The sequence below is a fragment of the Parus major genome, chromosome 21 (genome assembly GCF_001522545.3).
Source record: "Parus major isolate Abel chromosome 21, Parus_major1.1, whole genome shotgun sequence".
Classification (NCBI taxonomy): Eukaryota; Metazoa; Chordata; class Aves; order Passeriformes; family Paridae; genus Parus; species Parus major.
The window spans coordinates 3,829,405-3,856,097 of record NC_031789.1 but is presented as its reverse complement, the minus strand read 5'-3'; the positions used below and the strand labels follow the sequence as shown (position 1 = coordinate 3,856,097).

Here is a 26,693-nt window from a genome sequence, read left to right as displayed (position 1 = left end):
CTGTCTGTGTCTGTGGACACGTGTGTGTGTGTGTGGAGACATGTGCAGGACATCAGGGGTACCAAGACCATGGCCAGCCCCCCCACCCCACCCCCCCACTCAAGGCTGCACCACCATCCCTTCCCCTGCCAGACTCCACTGCATCCTTCCCAAAGGATTTATTAAAACACAGAACAGAAACCGGGACACACAGAGCACGAAGCTGATGCAGGGGCGTTGCTTACGGCTGCCGGTGTCACCACGCTCGAGGTATCCCCATCCCAGTTCCAGCTGTCCCCTCTGTCCCACCCACATCCCCTCCATCTGCCTGCCCCAAGCCCGGCACATGTGGAACTCCAGCCACACCACAGCAGTGCCAGGGATTCCAGCAGGGCAGCAGCAGGCGTGGGCTTGCTCAAACACCACGAGGATGAAGAGACGGCCCTTAGGGGGAAGCTGGGGAGCACAGCCGGCTGGGACATGGCACCACTGGCCTCCACTCACCCCCACACCTGCCAACACAACCAGACAAACACCGCAACTCCAGCCCTCCCTCCCTCCCCTCAGCCCACCTTGCCCAGACAAACTCTTCAAGTCTTCAATAAGAAAGTGCAAAAAATGTACACGGACACAAACCCCCAGCCCCGCCGCTCCCACGGGGGCCGCAGCAGGCAAAGCACACTTGAAGCAGGAGCGGGACAGCGCGGCAGCACCGGCGGCAGCTCGTCCTCCACGCAGGCAACGCTGGCACAATTTCCCCGCCGACCTCTGGCAACAGCGGCTCATGGCCAGGGACAGGGGACTGTCCCCCAGGGCTGCTGCGAGAAGAGGGGAAGGGCTGCCCACCAGCCAAATGTGGACCCTCCCCACATGCCAACCCCACCTGGGAGGGGCTGCAGGAAGGATCTGCTCCCACCTCTACTGCAGCTGCTTGAGTCAGACCACCGCCAGATACTGGCACTGGGGGGGCAGCTCAAAATGAAGTCTCCATTTAGCCCCCCACCCCTTCATGTTCCCCAGCAAACAGAGCACAGAGAGTGGGAAGCGCAACCTTACCTCGGCTAGGAGTGGGAGCTGCAGGGGAAAATCATGGGAACTGCTAAATATCTGTGGTGACAGAGGAAACACCTTGCTCACTACTGTCCTTTGACAGCACTCCTGGAAAGCCCAAATCCACCCTCTGAATTTCTCTGCCCAAGAGCAAAACCCCAACCTACCAGTCACATAGGGTCCCAGAGGCATCTGGCTGTAGTTGACAATCCCACCCGGCCCAGGACCACGGAAATTTGGCCCAAAGTTGTTGTTGAAGATCTGGGCTGAGCCAAAGGAGCCCTGGGGAGACATGGAGGGAGAAAAGACAGGGGCCTGCAGCCCTGACCTGAGCGTGACCCTCCCAGAGAGGGCTCTGTGCCCGTCCCCACAGACCTGGGCAGCTGGATCCCCTCCACGGGTGGCCAGGCGGCTGAGGATGCTCCGCTCTGACATCTGCAGCCGGGCGGCCACGGGTGGGATGCGGGACAGCATGGAGGGCAAGCGTGTCACATCAGCCTTCATGTCACTCAGCAGCTCCTCGAGCTGGTTCAGCACTGCAAGTAAAACAGGAGGTACATGGGAGGATGCCTGCCAGAGCCAGCAAGCTGAGAGGAGCCAGCAGCTCCTGGCTGAGAGAACAAGATGGGGACACCTCCTTGCTTGGCTCCCCAGGTGAGGGTGGGGAACCCTTCCTAGCCTCAGAGCAGACTCCCCCAGCCCTGCAGGCACGCACCCTTGTGCAGGACAGCGTTGGCAGGCTTGTTCCCAGCCAGGGACTCTTTGGAGAGGTGCTGGTGGCTCTCGGCAAGGCACTCCACTTCTGCCAGCCGTGCGTTCAGTGCCATGGCCGGGTGACTCGGGTCTTGGGTCATGTTGAGATACGCCGCCCTCCGCAGCTGCTCCTCGATCACCAGGGCCTGCTCCAACAACTGGGAGGTGCAGGAGGGGAAGGATTCAGGACCAAACCCCACCCCACTATAAACCAGTAAATGACAGTGCCCCTCACAAAGTCCTCTCCCCACTTTGCTCACAGAAGATGCTGGCAACCTCCCCCCAGGCTTCAGGGTGCTGCTCTGGTCCTCCCACCAGCAAGGACTCACCAGCCCTGGACCTGCCACTCACCTTAAACCGCCGGGCAAGGAACTTGTTCTTCATCTCGAGGTAATTCCCCTTGTGTATCTCTGACTTGAAGGGCTCGTTCAGGATCACGTAGCGTGGGTCATTCTGGATGTCCTGCCAGCGGGCATAGCCATGACTGGTGTGGGGCAAGTGTCAAGGGCAGAATCAGCCAGCCAACAGCCTGCCCACCACCCCACAGCAACACCGTGGCCCTAAACCCTCTCCCTGCTCATCACTGCAGTGCCAGCCCAGCTCCCACACCCCCAGAGGCCTCTCTCGCCTCACTGCCTCCTGCTCTGCCAGGTCAAAGGGTACGTGACAATTCCTGCCAACAGCCAGTAGTCGTGTCGGCGGTGCCAGATGTCGTAGATCTTGCCAGAGGACATGGCAGCCCTCTCCTCATTCTGCCACAGCGTGTGCAGCTCTGTGGAAGCAGAAGCAGAAGGGAGACAGCCTGGTCAGGGCAGCTGGACTGCAAGTCAATGCACAGCATGTGGGCAGGATAAGCAATGGAACCTCCCAGGACCACAGGCACAGCACATTCCCAGGTCTGCTGCTGCCAGCAAAGCACCAGCCCATGCATGGCCCATGATAAGGGTCACATTCCCTGAACAGGTTCAGAGCAGCAGCTTTGCACAAGGCCAACACCTCGTCTCTCACTCTTACCTGTGAAGCCACCGTCGGCAATGTTGAACATGAATCTGAAATTCATGCTTCTGTCATCCTTCTTTCCTTCCTCCTCTTCCTCTTTGTCACCATTTTGCTGGGCATCATTTGGCTCCTTCTCCTCCTCCTTGCCATCCTCTGCTTGGCAAATACAAGGAATTGGCCTGTCTAATAGTGCTCCACCACTAGACCCACTGGTGCCACCCCTGCCCCATCAACAGCCAGTCACTGCTGCAAAAGCCACCAATCCCTCCCAGCAGGTCCCATTGTTAGCACAGGCAGAGCCCACCCCAACAGGGTCTTGTTCCCACTCGTGGCTGATGAGCACCAGTGGTGCTGGTGCTGATGGCAGCTTTGCCACCACACTGTGGGCACACTCTGTCACTGTGCCAGGCACTGGCCTCACTCTGGGAATTCTTCCCACTCTTCTCTCTCCAAAGTCTCATGCCTCACCTGGTTTGACTTCTTTATCCTCCCCCTTCCCTGGGCTGCTGCTCAATTCCGCCTTCTCCAAAGGCTTCTCTTGCTCTTGAATCCCCTCATCTGCAGGAAGAAATAGGCCTACAAGAAATGCCTGACATGGAAAATGTTCTGCAGGGAACAACCTACTTATCCAGACAGACTTTCCCTTTTAGGGTAAAGTAGCTATATGGTTTGTATAGTCAAGATGCTCAAAGAACTTTAAACAGAACATTCTTCTGCATATTATCAAATAAATGTATTTAGTTTTCTCTCTTCCCTGAGACATCTGGAGGAACAAATGCCCCCCAAAATGACCATTTCATGCAATTTACAACTTGTTTTTTCAGGAATTTCTGCAGGACTTTCTGACATTCAGGTTTCCCATAGCAATACAGGGAAGATACACAGCCTCACCTTTCACCAGGGGCTCAGAAGAAGGCTCAGCCTTCTCACAATCCTCTTGCTTCTCTTCCCTTGGCCTCTCCTTGCTGTCGCAGCTTTCTGGGTGCTCTTCACTCTCCACCTCGGCACTTGCAGGCACCTAAATGCCAAGCACCCATTCTAGGTCAGCCCAGCCCTCCCTTCCCTAGGGAGTACCCCAAGTTCCCAGGCAGAGCAGGGGAAACTTCCTGGAGGAGATGCTGAACAAAGCCACCTCACCTGGCTGTCAGACACCTTTCTGGGCTTCTGCTCCACTGGGTCCTTTTCCTCATGGAACCCCAGTTGTGCTTCTGTTTTATCTGTAAGAAGAGGAAGCCAGGAAGCTGTTGAGCAAGGCAAGATGGGTCAAGCATCTGCAAAACCTCCTGATGTCTTGGCCCACCTCCCTGCCAAGTCAGACCCCAGCCACAACCCCCTGAATACCTGTAAGGGCCCCTGGTCCCGTGTGTGTGTGCGCTGGACTGGCTGGGACAGGCGTGTTGGGATCTGAAGACACAACCTCACTGGATCTCTTGCTCTCTGGGCCCTCAAGAACCAGGTCTGGGGTGCTGTACTTCCCATTGACATGCTCAAACTCCTGGACCTGGGACAGACACACATGATCAGGTCAAACAGAGCAGGGACATTCCCAGCTGGTGCCAAGTCAGCGTGTCCAGGCTGCTCACCCACAGTGTGACCAAGTGGCAGGATTGCTGCACCCACCCCATTGGGAAAAGTCTCTAGAACATTCCTGAAAAGGCTCATTCATCATTTTACTCACCCACCTTCTTCCTTACTAGTGACATGACCCCGATGCGAGTCAGCACGTGCTGGCGTGACAGCCCTTCCCGGGGAACGCCGTCCGCAAAGGTTTCAGCACCATCTGCCCCAGGCTCACACAAGTGTCTCATGAAGAGAGAGACATACGCCCTGCCAGGAGAGCCAGACTTCAGTCCTCAACCCAGCACACACATGATCCCCAGCCACCCATGGATGAGGGAAGTCTCACACCCAGGAAAGGAACAAGAGACACCACCTCAATGAAACAGACACTGCCTTCCCAAAAAAGCCCAGGGTGAAGTGGTGCAGGCTCCCTACCTCGCCTGCCTGCCAGGACCTCTGTACCTGAACTCCTTCTCGCTCTTCCCTCGCAGATCCCGGACCAGCCAGTGGGAGTTGAAGGCATCCTGGGGCGGCATTCCCCAGCGCATGATGGCATTCAGGAATGCCTTGCGCTGCCGGGCGTTGAAGCCCAGAACCTGCAGGAAGAGAAGACATTGTGGGATCACAGAGTGGCCTCAGCAGCAAGTGGCATCCTGGAGCCTCACAGCTGTGACAGGCCCTGCTGGACCAGGACTAATGTCCCAGTGATTCTGTAGAGGGATGCAGCCCACAGGCAGCCTGGGCACAACAGCATTGGCCATGCTCTGGCTGAGGCTGAGGCTCACCTCAATGTTCCCCCCAACTCTTGCCAGCAAAGGAGGGAGAGGTTTGTCTCTGTCAGTCTTCAGCTGTCTCCGGGATTGTCTTCTGCCACCTAGAGCCAAGCAGCCTCAGTGATGGATGGGCCAGGCAGCAAGGAAAGACACCTCATGTGCCCCAGGCTTCCTGCCCTTCCTCCTGATGGAAGCAGAATCCACCAGAGCATATGCCCAGACTGCAGGGTCCCTTCCAGCCACCACTCCCCAGGCCAGGACACTCCTCTGTCCTTCCCAGGCAAAGGGGGACAGTGCCAGGTCATCATGGTGGACCAGACTACAGTCCTGCAGAGGCCAAGGAAGAAGTAGGCTGCCTTTCCTGCCCTGGAAAGCTCCTCACCTGACAGAAAGCAGGGACACAGTCCCCTGAACAGAAGCCCTGGACACACCAGTCCCTCCAACCCAGACATTCCTGATGATTCCAAATCCCAACTCACTCTGGCCTTCTGGCCTCTCTTCAAAGTCTTCATCCTCATCCTCAGAGCCAATGGAATACTCTGACTGGTTGTCAGAGAGCTCGTCCTGCCACTCTGCAGAACACAAGGGAGGCCAGGTTAGAAGACCTTACCTGGGTAGGATGTGCCAAACAGGTCAGAGCCTGCTTGAGGGTAAGACAGGCATACACTGCCAGGCAGCAGGAGAGGGGGACACAGCAACAGGAAATCATGTTCTCAGGTTTTACAGAATCAGCATTCTGCAGCAAAAACCCAGTTTGAAATATTTTGCCCACAGATATCTTTCCTAGATTCTTCCAGCAAAACCAGAGTTTATAGATCAACAGATAAAAATAAAAAAAAAAATCTTTGAAAGTTTCTACACTGGAAAGTTTAGGAATCTGGGAAGTTCAGATCCAGGCAATCTACCAACTGCAGAGAGACACCAAGTGACAGCTCTGTCTGTCCCATGAGCCCAGCCAGGAGCCGAGCACCTGTGGCCGTACCTTGGTCCTCCTGAGAGGTGTCATTGTAGTTGACCTGCTTGCGGATTCTCTTCCCTTTTCCCAGGTTCCTGGCCAGATCTTCCTGCTGCTGCTCATAGTGGTGCCGCAGCAGCTTCTCCCAGTAGTCAGGGTCCACGTTCTCCTCTTGCTTGATGATCTCCCGTTCCACCTCCTCCTGCAGAGCCGGAGACAAGGGGCTCGAGCAGTCACAGAGAGAGAGAGAGAGAGCAGGGAGGGTCCTGCCCCATGCCCAGCACTCACAGGGACAGGACAGGGAGCAGAGGGAACATGGAGGGATGTACAAAGGGGTGATTGTAAGACATGATACTGATCACATTACCACACCATCCTCTTCTCTCACAACATACTGAGCCACTTTAAAGGAGCTGAGATACTCATTCATGTTCTGCAGCTCCGTGTCATCAGTCGCATCTTGGTTTCGGTCCAAAAGCTTAGAGATGGCAGCATCATCATAGTGGATCACACTGCTGTCATCCACATCCTTATTGTCACCTGGAGAGCAAAGCAAGGGGAACAGCAGCACAGATCAGGATGCTGGACAGTCCCCTCCTGAGCCACACAAGGTCAGGTCAGGTGAGGGGACAGGGAGGGGGATGAGTCACCCCAGCAAAGAGGGCCTACACACCTGGTGGGGTGCCACCATGCTTTTTTTTCATGCCAGGGGTTGCTGCACCCCCTTTTGTTGACAGTGTGTCGGAGAAAGGGGTAACAGCATCTGGCATGGCAATCCGCTGTCCCTGAGACACCATGCCTGTGGCACAGGGAGAGGAGAGTGAGCCCCAGCAGCTCAGACAGGGCCCTGCCTCACACAGAGCATTCCCACCTCACCCTCCACATCATCTTTGAAGAGTTCTTCTGTCCCAAACTTGAGGATGTCATCCAGCTCTTGCTTGGTCATGGAGCCCGACTTGGAGCCGAGCCCCGGGCGGACCACCAGGTGGGTGAGCATCATCTTCCTTTTGGCCACCTGGGTGATGCGCTCCTCCACAGAGGCCCTGGTCACGAAGCGGTAAATCATCACCTTCTTGTTCTGCCCGATGCGGTGAGCTCTGCTGAACGCCTGCGGGCACAGCATGGAGCTGGTGAGGGTGGCACGGTGCCAGCTGGACAAGAGGGCCATGCTTCTCACCCTCCCAGCTGCATGAGAGGAACTCAGTTGAGGACAAGTATGAGGAAGAAGTGAGAATGCCACAGGGGAGAGCCAGTTTTATGTGTCAGGTCTCTCCTAGACTGCAGAGAGACCAGGATGGGACCAGAGGGTGCGGGAAGGGGACCGCTGAGCAGAAACACCCACAAACACAGGAGAAAGTGTCAGCAGCTCTCAAGAGAAGATACTGAAATCCCAGTGCGGGTGTGCAAAGAGAGGGCAGAGCCAGAGAGGTACTTACTATACACGAAGGAAAAGGGAAAGTCAGAAACCTGGATGTCATTGTGGGGATTCCAGTCAGAATCATAAATAATGACAGTGTCGGCCGTAGCAAGGTTTATGCCCAGACCACCGGCACGGGTGGAGAGGAGGAAGCAGAACTGCTGAGCCCCAGGAGCTGAGAACAACAAACCCAGAGGTGGGAACAGGTGAGGCAGAAAGAAGCACAGCTCACAGAGAAGAGCAGCACCATTTTGGAGGGACAGAACAGCTTCCAAAGCTGACAAGCAAGAGGCAGGGGTGGCAAAGACTGAAAACACATCACTCCCTGGGAATCAGCTGCAGAACACAGCTCCAGAGCAAAGGGGAAGCTCTGTCATCTCCTGAGGTCTTGGAGGGAAAGGCAGGAGCCCTTCCAGCTGAACAGCTGCTGGCACACTCAGGGTTCCTTGTGGGAACCAGCTAAAGGGCTTAAAGGCTTGGTACGAGCAGCCCCCGTGCCACAGGAAGCCAGACCTGCAAGCGTGGCACAAGCTCTGGGCACTGGCAGACAACCTGCTTCTGGCCACACACTGCCATCCCCCCCATGCCCAGCCCTCAGCAAGGTGGGAAGGTGAGTACCATTGAACCTGTCGATGGCCTCCTGGCGCAGGCCGCCGGTGATGCCCCCGTCGATCCGTTCGTACTTGTAGCCTTCGTACTCCAGGAAATCCTCCAGCAAATCCAGCATCTTTGTCATCTACAGGGCAAGGCAACCCTAGCATGAGAGGGTCTGCATGGCCAAACACTCCTGCCTCCCCTGGGGACCTGCCCTGCCCCAGCATGGTCCTTGCCCACAGCCCAGAGGCCTCAGTGGTGGCAGCACAGCAAAGCAAGCACAGCCAAGAGACAGCTGCCAGAGGAGGAACACTCACATCTCATCTTCTGGAGGCAACTCTATCAGCAGGAAGGAATTGTGTCTGACTGTCCCTCCCCAAAGGGGACCCTCGTGACTGTTGTCTCCTTTCTATCCCGAGCTAACAGAGCTCTTAAACACGACAGGTGCTCCCTCAGGAGCGAGCTGGGACACAGACCTTCCACCATTACTGCCATGGCTGCCGGGGGGAGAAGCTGTCACCAGCTATTCCACCTATTTCTGTCTGTTCCCAGCACAAATTTGACATACATAATTTTAAAAATTCCTTTAAAAATTTATTATTATCCCTCCCTGCTCTCACCTGCGAGAAGATCAGAACTCTGTGACCCCCATCTCGTAACTTCTTCAGCATCTTTTGGAGCAGCATCAGTTTCCCAGAAGATTTGACCAAAGAATTCCCATCATAAGATCCATTGGGCAGCACTGGGGCCTCCTGTGAAGGCAGCATGGTCAGTGCCCACAAGGATAACCTGCATTAACCTCATGGACAACTTCACTTGCTTTTCCAAAACAAAAAACAAAAGTCCTTGTGTAAAACCACTCTCATGGAAACCCACAAAACAGGATCATGGAAGCAGGTGGCACCCAACACTCTGAGACATGCCCAAGGGTGCAAAGGCAGGGGACGTACCACAGCTGCCACAGGGAACAGGTATGGGTGATTGCAGCACTTCTTCAGGTCCATCATGATGTTGAGCAGTGAGACCTGGTTCCCACCACCTTTCGAATTCAGGGCTTCAAAGTTCCTTGTCAGTATGAATTTGTAGTACTTCCTGGAGGAGGGGGGACAGGACAAACACTGTTAGCTGGGGCAGTTGTGGGACTGCACAAACAGAAGGGGACTGAATTAAACCTCCCTAGGGTCACTGGAGATGCAAACAGGAGATCTGGAAGGTTTTAAAACTAATTCAGCACCTAGGGCTGTGTCTTTCCAGTTGCTCTGGGAGGATCACAGCCCTGGCAGTGGGATAGACTGGGGGGCACAGCACCTCCACCACCCCCCTCTGCTGGGTGCCAGCCAAGCCCTCCTGCCCACCAGGCAGGGAAGAAGTGACAGGCTCTTCCTGCAGGTGTCCCGAGCTGCAAGAGATGCCACTGAAGAGGTCAGCCTAGCAGAACCAGAGCTGGGGCAGCAGCAACGCTCCAGGCTGACCCAGGCACACCAGCAGTACAGGCCATGTCCCAGTGCCAGGAATGGGAGAAGGGGATTCAGCCTCAGTGTTTTCTCCGTGCCCCAAGATCCAGCAGAGCCACACTGCCAGCCTCCCATGTCCCCAGGACTGCACAGAGTCAGTTCAACCACATGGAACACACCCCTTGGTGACACACGAAGTACTCCCACTCTTCCTGCAGCAGGCCCCAGGCCAGTGGGGTGCATCTGACCCCTCGAGCCCCACTGACACCTCACCCTGTTGGGAGAAGCCAGACACCCCTGGGGAATTCACTGGAATCACTCACTTCTGCATCTGGCTCAGCTCCACTCGCACGATCAGCTCCGTCTTGGCTGGCATGTTCTTGAACACATCGGCCTTGAGCCGCCGCAGCATGTGGGGACCCAGCAGGTCATGGAGCTTTTTGATCTGGTCCTCCTTGGAGATGTCTGCAAACTCCTCCAGGAACCCCTCCAGGTTGCTGTGGAAGCAGCCAGACCCCCGTGGCACTAAGCAACAGGGGCAGGTGAAAGCGAAGGGATCTACTGCTTTATGACTAAAAATCCAGGGCAGAGCTCTCAAGGCATGTGAGGAGATAATGCTTGTGTGCCTGCACCAAAGCCAGAGCAAGGAGCCACCCCAATGGCCCAGGTAAGTGCAACTTACTTAAACCTCTCTGGAGTCAGGAAATTGAGCAGGTGGAAGAGCTCTTCCAAGTTGTTCTGGAGCGGAGTCCCTGTGAGAAGCAGCTTGTAATCGATCTTGTAGCTATTCAGTACTCTAAAGAACTGGAAAAGAAATAAGTTTGTGTGACAAAGACTGCAAGGAACCAATGTGGAACTCTTCAGGGTGCACATGGAGACTGAGCAGGGTGCCAGCATGTCCTGCCCCCAGCCATTCCCACTGAGCACAGGCAGCAATCCTGTGTGTCCTTGGGTCACACCACTTGTCTCCTGCACCAGGGACACTGAACATCCCAGGAGCTGGAGACTGCACTGATCCTCAGGTAAAGGGAGAGGAAGGAGAGGGATCAGTTCCCTTCCACAATAGCCTGTCCAGGGACTGTCAGGCAGCCAGGCTGCTGCCTCTCCTGCTGCTGAAGGGATGTTAATATATAATATTAATATATTAATAATGCCAGAGGATGTTAAAGAAAAAACACTCACTCACAAATGCCTGTCACCTACTTTGGACTGGTTGTTCTTCAGCCTGTGTGCTTCATCTACCACCAGACAAGCCCACTCTATGGAGCCCAGAACTGCCTGGTCAATGGTGATCAGCTCATAGGATGTGAGCAGAACATGGAACTTGATCTGGGCTTCCTTCTGGAGGAGCAGAGGGAGAGAAAAGCTGGGATAAGGGAACAGCAAAGAGGACAGCCTTCACTTCACTGCTGCTGCATGTGATCCAAGATGAGAAGGGCTGCACTGCCTGGCACAGAGCCCACAGCAGGGATGGGTCATGCCAGCAGAACATCCAAACACGAGAACCAAGCAGAAGACTACAGAAATAGAAAAGCTTTGGCAGAAATCTGTAAAGCTCATCACAAATCTCCTGTGTTTGTAAAAAATGCCAGCTTCCCTCTGTGGAACATAGCTGATCAGAGACCTAACCAGCCTCCCTCTGCAGGTCAAATTCTCCTCTCCCCTTCTTACTGACAGGTAAAGCGATGGGGCAGGCACAGACTCAGCTCCCACCTTCATCCTGAAGACCTTCTTCCCACTCCGGATGGCGTTGTCTTCAAAAGAAAACTCATTTTCCCGGATGACCGACCGGCTCTCCTTGTCTCCCGTGTAGGTCACAACGTAGAAGTCAGGTGCCCACATCTCAAACTCACGCTCCCAGTTGATGATGGTGGAGAGGGGGGCACTGACTAGGTATGGCCCTTTCGAGTGGCCCTGCTCAGGGAGACAGAGCCCAGGCTGTTCTCCCCATACTCAGCAGCTCTCAGCCACCTTGGGGACTGCTGGGTGCTCCACTCACCTCCTTGTACAGGGAATACAAGAACACAATAGTCTGCACTGTCTTCCCTAGCCCCATTTCATCAGCTAGGATTGTATCTGTTCCTTGTGCCCAGGAGAATCTCAGCCAGTTCAGCCCTTCCAGCTGGTAAGGGTGCAGCGTGCCTCCCGTGGCATCAATGTACCACGGCTGCTTGTCAAACTTCACTGTAGGCTGAAAAGAGAGCCATGGCACAGAGCAGTGAAAACCACCTGCCCCTCCTTCCCCTGCACCCAAGCACATCCCTCTTTAGGTTTGTAACATCCAACAGCTGCAAGGGAGACACAGACATGGTCCCTGGCACAGCCCAGCACCCAGGAGCTTCACAGCAGCACCACTCCAGAATTTTCAATGAAAACAGGGTCCCCAAAGGAGGACCAGAGGAGGACAACATCACAGGACAAGGGCACAGACAGCCCACCCTCCCTCTAGATTCCCATGCCGCCATACTATCCCCACCACTCTCACTCACATCCACAAGAGGTGTTTCTGGAGGCTTTTCCAGCTTCTCCTCTTTCAGCTTTTTCCCTTTCTTGTTCAGCTTCTTCAGAGGGCGCGTGTCCTCCCCCAGCATCAGCTCCCTGCGACAGCCAGCACACATCAGGGATGGCAGAGGGTCACTGTTCTCTCAGCTCCGAGCTGAGGGACAGAAACACCTCCCACACTCCACTGCCCCTCTCCCCACAGGAGCTCTTCTGGCCCAGTTAGCACAGGCACTCACAGGGCATTGATTTTCCCTCACAACAGTCTACACAACAGTCTCCAGAATGAAGAACAGCAAACCCAGAGTACTGTGGTTTTCCCCCAAAACAGGCAGCACAGCCATGGAGACCATGAATGTCATGGCAGTGCAGACACAGGGGAAGGGGAGCACAAGCTGGAAAAGAGTAGGTGGTATTGCCCAGCAGCAATGGCACATCAGGAGGGCCAGACTTGACCAGTGTTGGGCCCTGCTCTTGAAGAGAAGTCACTGTGAGAGGTGTCAGTGTGTTTAAAAGAGGGGCACCTCTGTGTCCCCCTTGTCCCAAACACCCCCATGGGCTGCCCTGGCTCTGCCCAGCTCCCCTGGCTGTGGGGTCATACCTGTGGTTCCAGTAGAGGAGTTTGAGGTTCTCATAGTAAGGGATGTCTATGTCATCGATCTCCCAGGTGCACTGGTCATAGGGCAGGTCCTTCCACTTGATCAGGTAATGGATGTCTCCCTTTTTATCAAAGCTATAACACCAGGCACAGAAAGCTGATCAGTGAATGCCACCAGCCCCTGGGAGCAGCTCACCATGATCTACTTCCACAGAACTGGATGCTTCATCCTTTGCCTTCACCTACAGACTAGGACATCCAGGCTGAGGTAGAAAAACATAAATTATCGACACTTCCAGCAGAAATGCCTATTCATCTGTAAGTGTGTCAAACCATTAAGCTTTACAGGCTGCTTTTCCATTCCACTGAATAACCTCATTTCCCTGTTTCACCAGGCCTGGATGGATACCAATGCTTCCTCTCTCACCTGCAGCATTCACCACTCTAGGAAGTTCTGCTTACACTAAAAACAGAATAAACACACTTCCAAGTCTGACTCTGTGCCTACAGGGAAACCTGCTGCCTTGTTAGTGGACAAGGTAAAGCTCACATGAAAATCAAACAAGCAGCATTAGTTCTTTCCTGCCACGCAGCCTTCCAGCAGAGCTGCTGCTACTGCTTGATATTTCAAGCTGCCACTTGAAATGTAGAAATTCAACAAAAACATGTCTCAAACCACTTGATGCAGAATGCCCATCTGCACAGCACATTTCATTCACAGGGAATTTCTTCTACAGAAAAGAAACATCAATGTCAAGGCTCTGTTAGGGAGTCAGCCACATGCTCCAACTCTTCCCTTAGCACTGTCCCCATCAGCACTGGAATTTACAGAATGGTCAGGCTCTAACAGGACCCAAATGGTATGACTGGGAAGGGTGGAACAACACTGTGCATCCACCTTCGGAAAAATCTGCTGTAACTCTATTTCTAATGTCCAACATAGCAGAAATTAAAATAAGGCAGCATGGATCCCCTTCCAGCCTCAGCTTCACCCTGGGAGCAAACCTCCAAGGCAACAGAGACCTCAGCACAGGCCAGAAGCTAAAATTCCACCAGCCCAAGGATCTGGCCTTGCAGAAGGATGGCACAATTTCCCTCACAGGCTCCTCACCTGTGGTTCAGGATGCGGTGGATCATCATCCACTCAGGCTTGATGCCATAGCGGTAGAACCGCTCCTCCATCTTGGCATACTGGGGGTCCTTGTTCTTCCGCTTCTCCCTCTGGCTGTCCTCGTCCCCAGAGCCGTAGTCGAAGGCTGGTGGCTCATCCATGTCGTTCTTCCGTTGGTAGTTGCGGTACATCACGGTGTGGTAGAGCTCCAGCTGCAGCAGGAGGAGCCACGCTCAGCCCACGGGCAGAGGGGCAGAGGCCGGGCAGGGGCTCTACACCAACGCCACGGGCGCTCACCTGCAGCTCCTTCACCCAGGAGCAGTGCCAGTAGGAGAGGCCTGCCCACTTCACAAAGAACTCGCGCTCCGGGATCCCCTCCAGCACCTTGGGTGGGGGGACGGCCAGCTCGGGGTCCGGGGCGGGCAGCGCGGCCGGGAGCGCGGCGGCCGGCGGCTCCTTCCAGGCCCAGTGCAGGATGCGTTGGACTTTCCCCTTCAAGGGAGGGCACTGGGGACACAGAAGTGAACAGACAAGAGTACAGAGTTTAAGGTGAGACCCTGTCTGGGGCCACGGGGAGCTAGAGCAGGGAACTGCGGGGCAGAAGGGGGCCCTCAATGCCAAGGGGACAGCAGCCAGCACAGGGTGCCTGAGAAGTGTTCGTGACACTTCTGCATCCCTCATGGGGACGGGTCTTGCCACGAGGAAGAAAAGGCCACATATCAAACAAGGCTTGGCATCCCATCAGAAACCAGGACAGGAGGTTGCCAGCCAGCAATTCCCACAGGGAGATCACAGAGGCAGCAGAGCCTTCCAGAACCACTCTGCGCCCTCAGGCACATGCACCTGGCAGCAACACTCCTCAGGGAGGGGTTTGGGGCAGAGGGCAGGGCTGCGAGGGGCAGCAGCAGCCATGAGAGCCACTGCAGGCCAGGCAGGTGTGGGAGCAGGGACAAAGTAAGGAATGGGAATAGTAACACTCACTGTGCAGCGTGGGCAGAGCCATTCACCATTTGGGATCTCTGGCAGCGGCGGGTTCAGGCAGTGAAGGTGGTAGGAGGACGGGCAGGTGTCACAGCACAGCAGCTCCCCTCCATCCTTACAGACCCGGCAGAACTCCATGTGGTCATCCTCCTCCTCCTCACCACCATCCTCTTCTTCCTCCTCCTCCTCCTTCGGCTCCCACTGGATGCCCTCCTTCTCCTGGGGAAGCACAGCCAGTGTAACACCGAGGGTTTCCACCAGCAGCCCACCCACTCCCAGGGGGCCCCGACCCCACTCACACAGTGGGGGCAGCTCCACTTGCCCTCGGGGGCCTTCTCCAGCTCGGGGTCCAGGCACACCAGGTGGTAGGCGCGGGGGCAGGTGTCGCACAGGATGATCTCCCCGCCCTGCTGGCACACCTCACAGTAGTCCTGGTGGTCCGTCTCGTACCCGTCCCCCTCTTCGACTGCAAGCAAGGGACAGGTGACAGTCAGAGGGGTGGCTGAGCAGCCAGCTCTCCCGGAGGGAATGGCACACTTGCTCCTCTACCATACAGTTAAGGAAATAAGGACAGCATTTCACCTCAGACCCCTCCTGTTAATTCCCACTATCTCTCTGTCCCTCAGCACCACAGTTCACCTTTGCACACAGCATCATCTCACCTCTGTCTCTCTCTCCACACTGTATCATCCTTTGGTTCCTTCAGGCTCTCAATGGAGAATGCCAGAACCTGGAGAGGTTGCAAGGGAGGCCGGTCAGAGAAACCTCCCCAGGCACCAGCACCAGCTGCAAACGCACCATGCAAGGGTGACACGGCCAAGGACAGGACTCCTCTCCTGGGACTACTCTGCTCTTCCTCGGCACAGAGGCAGGAGCACTCTCAACACAGCATGGACAGGAAAAGGAGGAGAGGAACGAGGCCTTGCAAGTGCCGGAATGGCTCATCTCAATTCCCAGCTCTGCCACAAACTCCTGGCATGGAACTCCAACCTTCCACTCCTCTAGCACGCAGCAGGAGCTGCCTATCTCCAGCACCAGGGCCCTCACAAGGCCACAAGCAATGCCCTTCACACACAAGACACAGGGCTAGCTGGCAAGCCCAGCCTTGCTGACCAATGGGGAGGCTGGCTGGTGTCACACCCTACCTGACCCCCAGCCCAGAAGCCACCCTTCCACTTCTTAGAAGCAAAAATGATCAGAAAAGCTAAGAAGCCAAATGATGCACCTGGATCTGAAATATCTCATGCCAAATGAGGACACAAGACAGAAAGGCAACGTGCTCAGCACAGGGGGCTGCTCTCCAGAGCAGCATGAGGAAAGAAGTGCCATGGCACAACATCCACCTGGGAAGTGATAAAGGGACACGCACACAAATGTGGTCACACAGCCACTGGCAGATCCTGACGGATCCTTCCCACCATGGTTCATGTGCCTCCCTGTCCCTGCATTGCTACCACAGCTCTGCCACCTGCCTCTGCCTGACTGCACACCTCACACAGACAAACCATCCCTCATCTTCACACACTCTCACCCACAGCCTGCCCTGCACTGCTGGGAGCTTGCCACAAGCCACAGCTCTCCAGGAGCTGCTCCTCAGAAAACCACTTCCCTGGAAACCCCACAAATTCTGAAACTTCCTTGGAGGAACAAGCCCCCAGCAGCAGGGCCTGGACACCAAGAGAGCACCTCACACTCCACTCACACAGACAGGCACAGGCACATCCTCTCCCACCGAGCCAGTGCCAGACGTAGCCCGGACCTGCACAGGCCAGGGAAGCACCATCTGAACAGGGAAATTCAACCAGAATAAGAACAAAGGATGGCCTACTCCTCTTTTTCTTTTTCCTCTTCTTCCCTCTCTTCCCCAGGCCAGCCGAGCACTCGGAGCGCATGGAGGAGCTGTTGATGCTGGCGCTGTCAAAGTCGGATTCTTCCCGTTCCTCCTCTTCACTCTGCAGAGAGGGAAAAGCAAAGCACACCCAGTCCAAGTGCTGGCATCCCAGCTGTCATTCCACTGCTGACACTGTGCTCTCCTGGATAAGAACAACCCTATACTCCCACCCTGTGCATCCTTTTTCCAGTACTTGGCAGAACTTTGCTCCCTCTCTCTCTTTCAACACCTATTTCAGCTGTGCCATCCCTCCTATGCCCATGAATTCAGGCATTCACACTTGGCATTCCCACAGCATGAAAGGAGTCAAAACATAAGATATCTGAATTCTTACTTGGGAGATTCAAGCATGAAAATCCCCATCATGCACACTCCTAACCAGCTGCTCAGGCTCCAGCTGCAGAAGGCAGCCCAAGCTCTTTGTGACTCTGTGGAAGGTGAATGTGTGAATCTAGAGCACAGGAGGAATTTTTTATGACACATGATTGAAAATCTACAGCAATGAGTGGCTCCTGCCCTTCAACATTCAACACATGGATGTGCTTGCAAAAAGGACATGTTATGGGAACTGGAGCCAGAACTGCAACACAGTGAGCTGAGGGGGTTTGACCAACATTATCAACACCTAGAAGGGCCCCACCCCCAGTCACTAGTTAACTAAGGAAATTATTCTTTAAAATGCTGCTAATTCCTTGAAACATGCCTGCTACTGGTGCACTGAGAAGAGCCCAGTGCGCTCTGGCTGGGCAGCTCCAGCAGCTCAGGCAATGCCACAGGATCCCAGCTGCTGTGGGCAGGCCCTGTTAGTGCAATTAAAGCATCCCAGAATTCTCTGTGATGTACGGTTCAGCTGCAGTGCAAGCCCTGAAGAATTCCTTTGCAAATGAAATCTGAAATGATGGCATTATCGCCCACACTGCTGAAAGTAAACAGGGTCATGTGATTTTAGCAAAAAAGACATAAGTCTCACAAATCTGAGCCTGGACACGGGTGGAAGTGGATGTGCCAACTGGGGCCTGGTGCCCCACAGAGGGGCAGAAATGAGGCTGTGACACCCCTGGCATGGGGTGACTGTGCCATCCCCAAAAAGGGCTTGTCCCAGAACTTCCCTCCCAGACCCAAAGCCCTGCAGACTTACAGAGGAGCCCTTTTTCCTTTTGCTGGGGATTCCTCCAAACCGGAATTTCAAGCCTCCCATCTTTTTCCCTTTCCCCTTTTTCTTCCCGTCTTTGGAGCCCTTAATTTTCTTCCGTACACCTGGACCTGAAGAAGTTGAAAACTTGTTTGGTACTCTGCAAACAACTGTCACCCAAATCACCTCCCAGCACAGTGGAACAGCAACTTCCCAAGGAGGAGCATGGCACAAAGGGAGATCCTTCCCTTTCCCACTACTGCTCATCTTAATTTCCACAAACTGCCAAACACCCAGCAGACCCAGAGGCTCGATCTGCCGTGGTTCAAGAACCACATGCCTCTCAAGGACCTCTGCAAGGGCAATGGGAGCTGCATACACCCCTCTGGCACCCTCTTTTGCTCCCCAGTTTGCTGAAGCTTGTGCTTTGCAGCCCCTATGTCAGCTCTGTTGGCAAGAGCAGCCCCCCACAAGTGGCACCCACCCTTCCCCTCCTTGGTCTTGGCCTTCCTGATGACGGTGGGCAGGGCAGAGTGCTGGGGGCTGGCGGGGAGCGCCGGGGCGATGCTGACAGTCTCCACAGCTGCAGCAACAGCTGCCGCAGCCGCCGCCGCCGAGCTGCCCTTGAAGGGGTTGTTGGCACTGAACTCTCGCCACTTGGCACCGAGCACCGTCATCATCTTGGACATGGGGATCTTGGGGTTCTTCTTGGCAATCAGGGGCCTGCAGGGCAGGGGAGAGGGAGAACCACGTGTTAGCAGCACTGTGTTGTGTCTGCTCCTGCCCACACGTTCTGGTGCTTCAGCCCAAAAGACGTGGCAGTGGTGCCTCCCAGCAGGAGTTTCATGGGGAGGCAGCAGAAACCAGAGCTTCCTTAAGCAAATATATTCAAGGGGAGCACACCTAAACCTCCTCAGAGACCTCGGTTCCCTGAAATACCTGCTGTGCTCTGAAAGGCTCATGGTACAAGCAGAAATTCATTAAAACTGTGTTTCTCATGAAACTCTTCAAATAAGCATACACAAAATATGGGGCTTTGGAGAGCAGGAGAGGCAAATGCTTCAGCTGTTTCCAATTAATCCTGCAAATAAATGGAGTTTTGAGGATGGAGTTGGGAGGAAGAAGTGACAAAGAGCTAGCAATGCAGAACTGACTTCACAACTTCATCTGCTGACTGAACAATGCCCAAACCTCAACCACCAGGTCCCTACCTGAGGAACTGGCTGAAAGCCTTGTAATTCGTCAAAGTATGATAATCCTCTTCTGAGAAAACGTAATCTACGTCATCGAGACCCCATTCCTCCATGAGCTGGGCTGAGCTCTTGGGCTCCTGCAGATTTAGAGAATCATCATTAATGCAAACAGCCACAGCTCTGCAGATGAGCAGCACAAGGCTGGGTCTGTCATGTGCTCCATATCTCCCTCGTCAGTGATATGCAGGGATTTGTTTCTGGGATTTATGAAACAGCACACGCAAGCGCTTAACAAATTAATGCTTCATGCAGTCCCAAAAACAAATTAACATGGCAACATGCAAATGCTCCCCACCATGGAACATTATATAAGGCCTTGGCAGGTTTCACAGCTGCAAGAAACTCAACTTCTCCCTGCATTAAAGATAAACACCAAGGAAATAGAACTTCTCCTGTCCCAGCCATTCACCTGCAACTTCATCCTTACCAAACCCAAGGCAAACTCCTCATGAAACCCTCAGTTCCCCTTATCCAAGTCTGGCTTCGGACACTAGCACCAGCTCAGAGAAGTCTTTTGTACCTTTAAACCTCCATCTTCATTGTCATCCTCCTCTTCATCCTTCTTCTTCCGTTTTGGCTTTTTCTCCTTTTTGTCTTTCAGTTTTTTCTTCTTCTTTTTGTTGGGAGAATAGTCACTCCCTTCACTTTCTGATTTTTCCTCGATCTCTTCTTCATTTTCTGACATTTCATCATTGCTCCCCTAAAACAGAAAGGGACAGTGAAGAACAAGCCTATCCCCACTTCACTCTTCTCCCACATGAAACCTCCCATCTCCAGCAGAGGGATGCACTCTGCTTCCCCACAGTCAGAAAGGAGCAAGCTTCCATGGCTACACTATGCTGGGAAGAGCCAGAGTAAGGACTGCCAGGGGATATTCTTGTTTATTTCTGGAGAAATTGTGACCCACTGCACAACATGGACAGTAACAGAATTACCATCCCAAGGAATGTGGCTGCCTGCTGGGCAGAGAACTCAGGTAACTTCCTGGGCTGCCAGGGCACGTCCAGCCTCTCACCAACCAGCACACCCAAGTCCTTCCCAGCAGGGCTGTTCTCGATCGATATCTCGGTGATATCTCATCACTGCCCAGTCTGGACTGGTATCAGGGGTTGCCGTGATCCAGGTGCAGCACCTGCACTTGGTTTTGTTGAACTGCACGAGGTTCCCAGGGGCCCCTCCTCGCGCTTCTCCAGGTCCCTCCAGAAGCCATCGGGTCCCCCGGGGGCACCGGGGAGCACACCCGGGCTCGGCAAGAGCTGAGGGACCGGCTCCTGCCAGCACAGCGGACAGCGCCCAGCCCTGCCAGCCCTTCCCGGACCCACCCCGGTTCCCCGTGCCCCTCCTGCCCGGAGCCACCTCCCCGGCCCCGGCCGCTGACTGCCGGGGCTCGGCCCGGCCGGTCCCTCCCGGGGCTCGGCCCGGCCGGTCCCTCCCGGCTCGGAGCAGCCCGCGCCTCTCCTTCAGCGGGGTTAGGAACAGCTGGAATTGGGCACAGGATAATTGGTTTCCATGGGAACTGCTGCAGTACAGGTTGAATCTCCCTCTCCGCTGCCTTCCCTGCCAAGGACCTTCATCTGCCTGGGCTGAGGTTCCAAGCACAGCCTGGCTGTTCCGCGCGGATTTTTTCCGGGGGCCCGCAGCACCGATTCGTGCATCGCCTCGAGCTCCACTGCGGCTGGGGCCGGCGAATTCCCGCGGCAGTGCAGCATGGCAGCCCCAAAAACGCCCAGGAACTGCAGCGGGGACAGGCACTGGCCTCACACCAAGGCCTGCACTTCACTCCCACCCGCCTCTAGCAGGGGTAAGGTTCATCTGCCCCCAAAACTCTTGAGAAGTTCAGGAAAAGGAAGCCTCATCCAAGGTCCTCTATCTTGTACCCCCTGACCCTGAGGGCAGCCTGGGTGCTTCATGTCAACTGACAGCTCCAGCACCAGCTTCTCCCTGGATTTGACAGATGAGGGGACAGTCTCCCAAAGGCAGAAGCTGGTTAGAGCTGCCCACACAAGGCATTAATTAAAAAACAGGACGGCTCCCAGCCCGTTATTTCCTCCCCACCCCCAGCTCAGCAGCAGCCAAGCTCAGCACACACAGCTGCAGGGCTCAGGCAGGTCAGCAGCAAAAGCAAAGGGGCAGAGGTGAAAATAACTTGGAGTTGTGTTTTATTTTCCCCCTCTCAGAAAACAGCATAGGGAAAAAACTGAGCCTAATGATGGGAGAGGCAGAGGGTGCAGAGGGCCTGAGCCTGCTTTGTGTGGTGTCTGCAGAAAGAGAACATCACTGTGGCCACAACAGAAACAAGCTTCCTCAGGGCCACGATGGCAAGAGGCAGCACAGGATGGGATCACCTGTCTTTAACGCAGCAGCTCATCACACTTCTACCCGTACCACAAGCACTTCAATGTGATACCTCATCCAGCTGATCTGTTTACAGCTCCCTTGGGGAGATCAGCAACACCCAGCCCTGCCTTGGTAAGGGAGGATGTGCCCAGCTGTGCTGGGTGAGCAAGTTCTCCTCAGCCACAGAAGGGAAGTAGTGGGCTGAGGAATTGTCACTGCTCGCCCTTTCTTCCCAGCAGCCTGTCTACATTTAGGCAGGAAAAGGGCCAGCACAAGATGACTGCTCCTGTCCTCATGTCCAGCACTGTCTGGGGACGGGACAGTGAGTGGCACAGCATCAGTGAGCAGGGCTCTGCGAGCAGTGACAGCCAGCCCTCTCAACCCAGCAGCACACCTCCAGTGCAGGGCCTGACCCTTGAGGACACAGATCCTCACACCTTTGTTTTCCTGCAGAAGGCAAGATAAGTCCTTCCATGTGCCAAGTCCTAGAGGCCCCTGGACCATCTCACTTGCAAACAGCTGGAATGAGTGCAGCCCACACCAGTATCCACAGAAACCTCCAAGCCCTGCCCATGTCCCAACATGGTGGTTTGCCTCTCCCTCCTTGGGAACCTGAGTCCCAGATACCGAGCTGGTGCAGCACACGTCAGCAAGACTGACTGCTGCCCCCGGATGCTGCACTGTGGTGTGGGTGCGAGGACTCAACACATGGGGCTGGACAGCACCGCTGCACACACCGATGTACCCATGAGAGCTGAGCTGCTCCTGTGGGGTAGGTGCCTGCATCACTGCCAGAAGCCATGGAGGCCCGTCTCCCCCCAGCTGCTCCCCAGAGACCACTTGCAGGACATTGCCACTCCTGAGCAACCAGGCTTGGCAAGAGACACCAGTGGCAAGAGGGTCACCTCCCAGGGCTGGGAGAGCACCTGCTCAGTGTAGGAAAACCCCAATAATGACCCTTTTTTCCATCCAGAGATGCAAGAGGGGCTTGCCAGCAACACTCTGAGCTGGTGCCTCTGTGCCACAGCTGAGGAACCCCAACCCAGTGTGAGAAAATGCAGTGTTACCTCCTTCTTCCTCCTCTTGATTTTGGCAGATTTGCCATCTTTCAGCTTCTTGGATTTCTTCTTTTTCTGTACCACAATTTGGTCTTCTGCAAAAAACTCATCCAATCCTTCCAGCACCCCATCATCTTCTTCTGGGGACAAAAGGGACAGCTCGCATGGACAGACTGCACAGGCATAGGACACCGTGCACACCATGACAGAGGAGCACACCTGAGCAGCAGCTTGAGGCCACAAGACAGAGCTCTGTGGCCTCTCCTGCAGACCCACACACCAGCAGCTGCCTCACTGGTGCCCCTCAAGGGTCCTGCCCAGCAGCACCAGCCTCAGCTCTTCCCGTGCCCAGATCCTCCAGCACTCACACCCAGCACGGAGGTGTGGGCAGCTCTCAGAGACGGGCACGGGGATACCCCGTGTGCTGCTGCTCCTGCTGACCTGGGTCTGCAGACACTGGGGCACCACTTGGCTTTTACCTTTCCGATCCCCAGGCAGAGCTCACAAACACAGTCAGTGGAAGAGAGGAAAGGTTCATGAAGAAAATGGGTGCCACAATGCCACAGCTGCCAGGTTGTTCTGAGCTGCTCACACCAGCTCAGGGACCCAGCCCTAGGCAGAGGCACTGATGCTAGTGCACACTCCCCTTCCCATGATTATGTCCCCAAAGACAATGCATCCCAGCATCCCAGCCAGTCTCCACACGGCTTTAGACCCATGTCTTTATTTTTAACTTCTGAGGTCATACAGCAACATCACTTCGGAGCAGTCAGGACATATTGCTTGTTCGACTTCTGTGAGGCCCTGGTACAGGTTGCCCAAAGAAGCTGTGGATGTTCCATCCCTGGAACTGTTCAAGACCAGGTTGGACAGGGCTTGGAGCAACCTGCTCTAGTGGAAGGTGTCCCTGCCCGTGACAGGGGGTGGAACTGGATGGTCTTTACGATCCTTCCCAACCCAAACCATCCTGCGATTCCGTGATTCACTGATTCACGCTGTGCTGGTTTAGGTCTGACAGGGTGGGCATCTCTGCACCAAGCCCACCCCGGGGAACCAGCCGGTCGCCAGGCACCGCCCGGGAGGGAAGCGGCTACTGAGGAGGAGCCAGCACAGACCCCTCCGGTCCGGATAGCGGGGATCGCCCGCGGCACGGCCGGACCGACCCGGGGAGCGATGCCACTGCCCCGCCCGTGCCCCCCGCCCGCCGCCGCCTACCCGACACGTCCTCCTCGTTGTCCGCGTCGTCCAGCAGCTCCCGGGCGGCCGCCGGGCCCCGCATGCCGGGCGGGGCAGCGCCCGCCCCGGGCCGAGCGCCGGGGCCGAGCCGGGCGCGGCCGCTCCGCGCCAAGATGGCGAGAGCCGGCCCCGCCCCCTGCGGAGGACACGCCCCTGACCACGCCCCCGTTAGCCTGACCACGCCCCCCGACCGCCGCTCCCCGAAAACACCCAAATCCCCCCAAATCCCCCCAGCGGAACCGCAGCCGCCACCGAGAACGGGCTATGAACAACTCTGCTGCTGTTTATTCCAGAAAAGCGAAACTGTACAAAATGGCTGTCAGCGGCGGTGGGGCTCAATCCTCTTCCTCCTCCTCCTCCTCATCCTGGTTGATCTGGAAGTAGCGCAGCTCATAGCTCTCCTTGCTGTTGGCCACCACGCGCAGCCAGTCCCGCAGGTTGTTCTTCTTCAGGTACTTCTTCGTCAGGTACTTGAGGTACCTGTGGGAGAGGCATGGCTGACAGTGGTGCCCCTCTGCCCTCTGCCAGTCCCTCAGTTTTGGCTAAAAAATCCTTATTCCCACAGGCTCCCACCTTCAGTAGCATCAACACATCCCACTGGCCACCTCCTAGCAAAGTTCCTGCCAGGAAACACTGTAACCAGGAGAATAACACTATAATGACCTGACAGGAATCCTGGGAAATCATTCTTGCCCCAACAAGGTTGCAAGCCCAGTGCCTTGTACCCACCCCAGAGGGAATCTCCACTGGGATGGTGAATACCCAGGACTGGGATGTGCCAGGTGTGGCACAGACGTGGAGCAAAAGCGTTGGGAGAAAGGCGGGTGCTCACGGGGCAGGGCACGCCCACTGCCTACACAGCTCTGCTTTTCTCACCACTCTGCATGCCCAGCCAGCTCCTGAGCCACCTCTGCCGTGGCACAACCCTGGTCTGCCGATGGCAGCACAAGGACAGGCAGCCAGAAGTGGGCAGAGGGCCAGTGCACCACAGGATGAAGGGGAACAATCTGGGACACCTTGGCACAACCACATTCTGCTGATGCCGGCCCAAGAAAGACCAAAACCCCACAAGATGACGGAAACAACCTGGGAGACCTTGGCTGCAGATACCTCTAAATTCTCCATTCACCATCTTTTGGCTGCAGGTCCCCTCACTGCCCAGCCCAGCAGCCTTTCCAGCTGGAATATCAAACACATTCCTCTCTCATGTACCCTTTGGGAAGAGCAGCCACTCTGCGAGTGCCAGGTAGCACAAATTCCAGCACAACTCCTGCACTGAGACCTCTTCCTTGCCAGCTCCTCCTGCCCACAGGCTCTCAGCGTACACTGGTCATCCCCTGCCAAGGACCATCTGCGGCCACACTGACCAAGGGGACCCGGTGGGACTCGGGCCTACCCCACCTCACCTCTTGGAGAACGGCACCTCTGATGTGACCGTAATCTTGCTCTTGCTCCTCTCGATGGTCACCACGCCCCCGCCCAGGTTTCCCGCTTTGCCGTTCACCTTGATCCGTTCCTGCAGGAACTGCTCCTGCAGGAGGAACACAGCTGTGAGCTGGGGCCACAACTCCCACCAGACACAGCCCCCACAGGCTGGCTTGTGCCTGGTGCTCTGGAGCTGGGGAACAGACACCACTACCCCCATAGCACAGGAGAGCAGGGGAGAACCCCTTCCTCAGGCCAGGCTAATCCCCACCACCAAAGCCACACCTGGGTGAGATGCTCAAGCCTGAACATATCGGATTGGCATGTTGGGGATGTTCCTGCCCTCCAAGGGGACAGCCAGGACAGTGGGGTTAGGGTCTGAGCTCCCCTCAGCCCCAGCCTTGCCCAGACCCATGCTGGAGTGTGGTTTGGATGGGCATAGGTTCATGACCCCAGACTTCAGTATCCCTGGCCTTACGACATCCCTGCCACGACACAAACTCACCCAGCAGAGATGGACAGGAAAACTGTACGTGAGCAGGGACAACGTTTGTGCTTAACTACGAAGTGTCCCAAACCCAGCCTCATGCCCAGCCCCAGCACTCCTTGCTCCTCTGCCCATGGGACAGCCTCAAGGGAGCAGGGCAGAGCCGCGGGATAGCCGGGGATGATCGGAGCCGAGCATCACCGTGGGAAGGCCCCCGAGGGCGGTGGAGCCATCAGGGCTCCAGGGGAGGCCCCGCACTCACGAAGTTGGCGGCGTCCATGATGCCATCCTCGACGGGGTGCGTGCAGTCCAGCGTGAACTTCAGAACCTGCTTTTTCTTCTTGCCACCTTTCGCCGCAGGCTTCTTCTGCTGTAGGGGGAAAGAGAGTGAGAGAGTGAGAAAGAAAGGGAGGGGGAGCGCCGTGAGGGACCGACCCCGGGCAGCGGGGAGGGGCAGAGGCCGAGCTCCGGGCTGGCCGAGACGGGAAGGGCCCAGGCATGGATCGAGATCGGGGACAGCGCGGTGAGAATGGGACTCGCCCGCCGCCCGCTTCCACGATCCGGATGGGCGGCGGGCGTCGCGTGGGGTCCCGGGAAGGCGCGGGCCGGGCCCGGCCCCACGCGGAGAAGAGAGAGCGGGGGCAGGCGGCGGGGCTGGGACAGGCGGCGGGCCTTCGGGGGGTGCCGGGGGTCGGGGCGGGTCGGGGGCTGTCTCGGTGGCGGCGGGGGGAGGCTCGGGGAGGTGGCGGCCGGTGCCGGTCCCGCGCTCACTCACCGCGGGCGCCATGGCGGCTCCGCGCGAGGCAGAAAGGGAGCGCGCGCCGCGCGCCTGCGCACAACCACGCTCGGGCCGTCCCAGCCGAGCGCCGACGGCGTCGATCGCTTCCGGTCGCACCCGTGCAGGGCGGCTTCGAGCGGACAGTGATGCCTGGAGGGGCGGGGCGAGCACGGGGGCCGGACGGGGGCGGGCCCGGACGGGGGCGTGGTCTGTGGGGCACGAGCGGCCGGTCTGGCCGGGAGCGGCACGTGCGGTGCGCGTGCCCTGCACCCCGGAACGGGTACGGAGTGACCCCTCCGCAGCCCGGGAACCTCACCGGGCACGGAGTGACCCCTCCGCAGCCCGGGAACCTCACCGGGCACGGAGTGACCCC

General features: G+C 56.2%; 2 protein-coding genes across 9 annotated transcripts; both read right to left on the bottom strand.

Annotated features, from left to right (window-relative positions):
• Positions 1 to 139: 139 nt before the first annotated feature.
• On the bottom strand, positions 140 to 23,710 carry CHD5 (chromodomain helicase DNA binding protein 5). 8 transcript variants are annotated; one of them, XM_015648105.3, is made up of 42 exons: positions 23,610 to 23,710; positions 22,404 to 22,534; positions 19,520 to 19,699; positions 18,958 to 19,076; positions 18,231 to 18,469; positions 17,753 to 17,877; positions 16,552 to 16,675; positions 15,023 to 15,189; positions 14,724 to 14,942; positions 14,040 to 14,249; positions 13,743 to 13,954; positions 12,635 to 12,766; positions 12,024 to 12,132; positions 11,534 to 11,725; positions 11,248 to 11,448; positions 10,738 to 10,875; positions 10,217 to 10,338; positions 9,858 to 10,031; positions 9,031 to 9,172; positions 8,701 to 8,832; positions 8,105 to 8,222; positions 7,537 to 7,661; positions 6,946 to 7,177; positions 6,743 to 6,868; positions 6,437 to 6,609; positions 6,097 to 6,271; positions 5,594 to 5,686; positions 5,127 to 5,215; positions 4,804 to 4,937; positions 4,464 to 4,608; positions 4,123 to 4,282; positions 3,919 to 3,998; positions 3,673 to 3,799; positions 3,250 to 3,357; positions 2,797 to 2,937; positions 2,446 to 2,554; positions 2,134 to 2,266; positions 1,745 to 1,940; positions 1,405 to 1,565; positions 1,197 to 1,311; positions 1,036 to 1,086; positions 140 to 797 (listed from the first exon to the last, which is right to left on the bottom strand). In XM_015648105.3, exons 1-41 carry the CDS (start codon positions 23,671 to 23,673, stop codon positions 1,079 to 1,081), a joined length of 5,880 nt encoding a protein of 1,959 aa, XP_015503591.1. In that variant the 5' UTR covers positions 23,674 to 23,710; the 3' UTR covers positions 140 to 797; positions 1,036 to 1,078. The 8 variants fall into 8 exon arrangements, with proteins under 8 accessions (XP_015503591.1, XP_015503592.1, XP_015503593.1 ...); XM_015648106.3 differs by having other exon boundaries at positions 140 to 794; XM_015648107.3 differs by having other exon boundaries at positions 2,797 to 2,934.
• A 183-nt stretch (positions 23,711 to 23,893) lies between these two features.
• RPL22 (ribosomal protein L22) lies at positions 23,894 to 26,448 on the bottom strand. The gene is made up of 4 exons (XM_015648166.2): positions 26,318 to 26,448; positions 25,805 to 25,912; positions 25,037 to 25,161; positions 23,894 to 24,110 (listed from the first exon to the last, which is right to left on the bottom strand). The coding sequence occupies exons 1-4, from the start codon at positions 26,327 to 26,329 to the stop codon at positions 23,966 to 23,968; spliced, it is 390 nt and encodes a 129-aa protein (XP_015503652.1). The 5' UTR covers positions 26,330 to 26,448; the 3' UTR covers positions 23,894 to 23,965.
• Between the last annotated feature and the right edge of the window lie 245 nt (positions 26,449 to 26,693).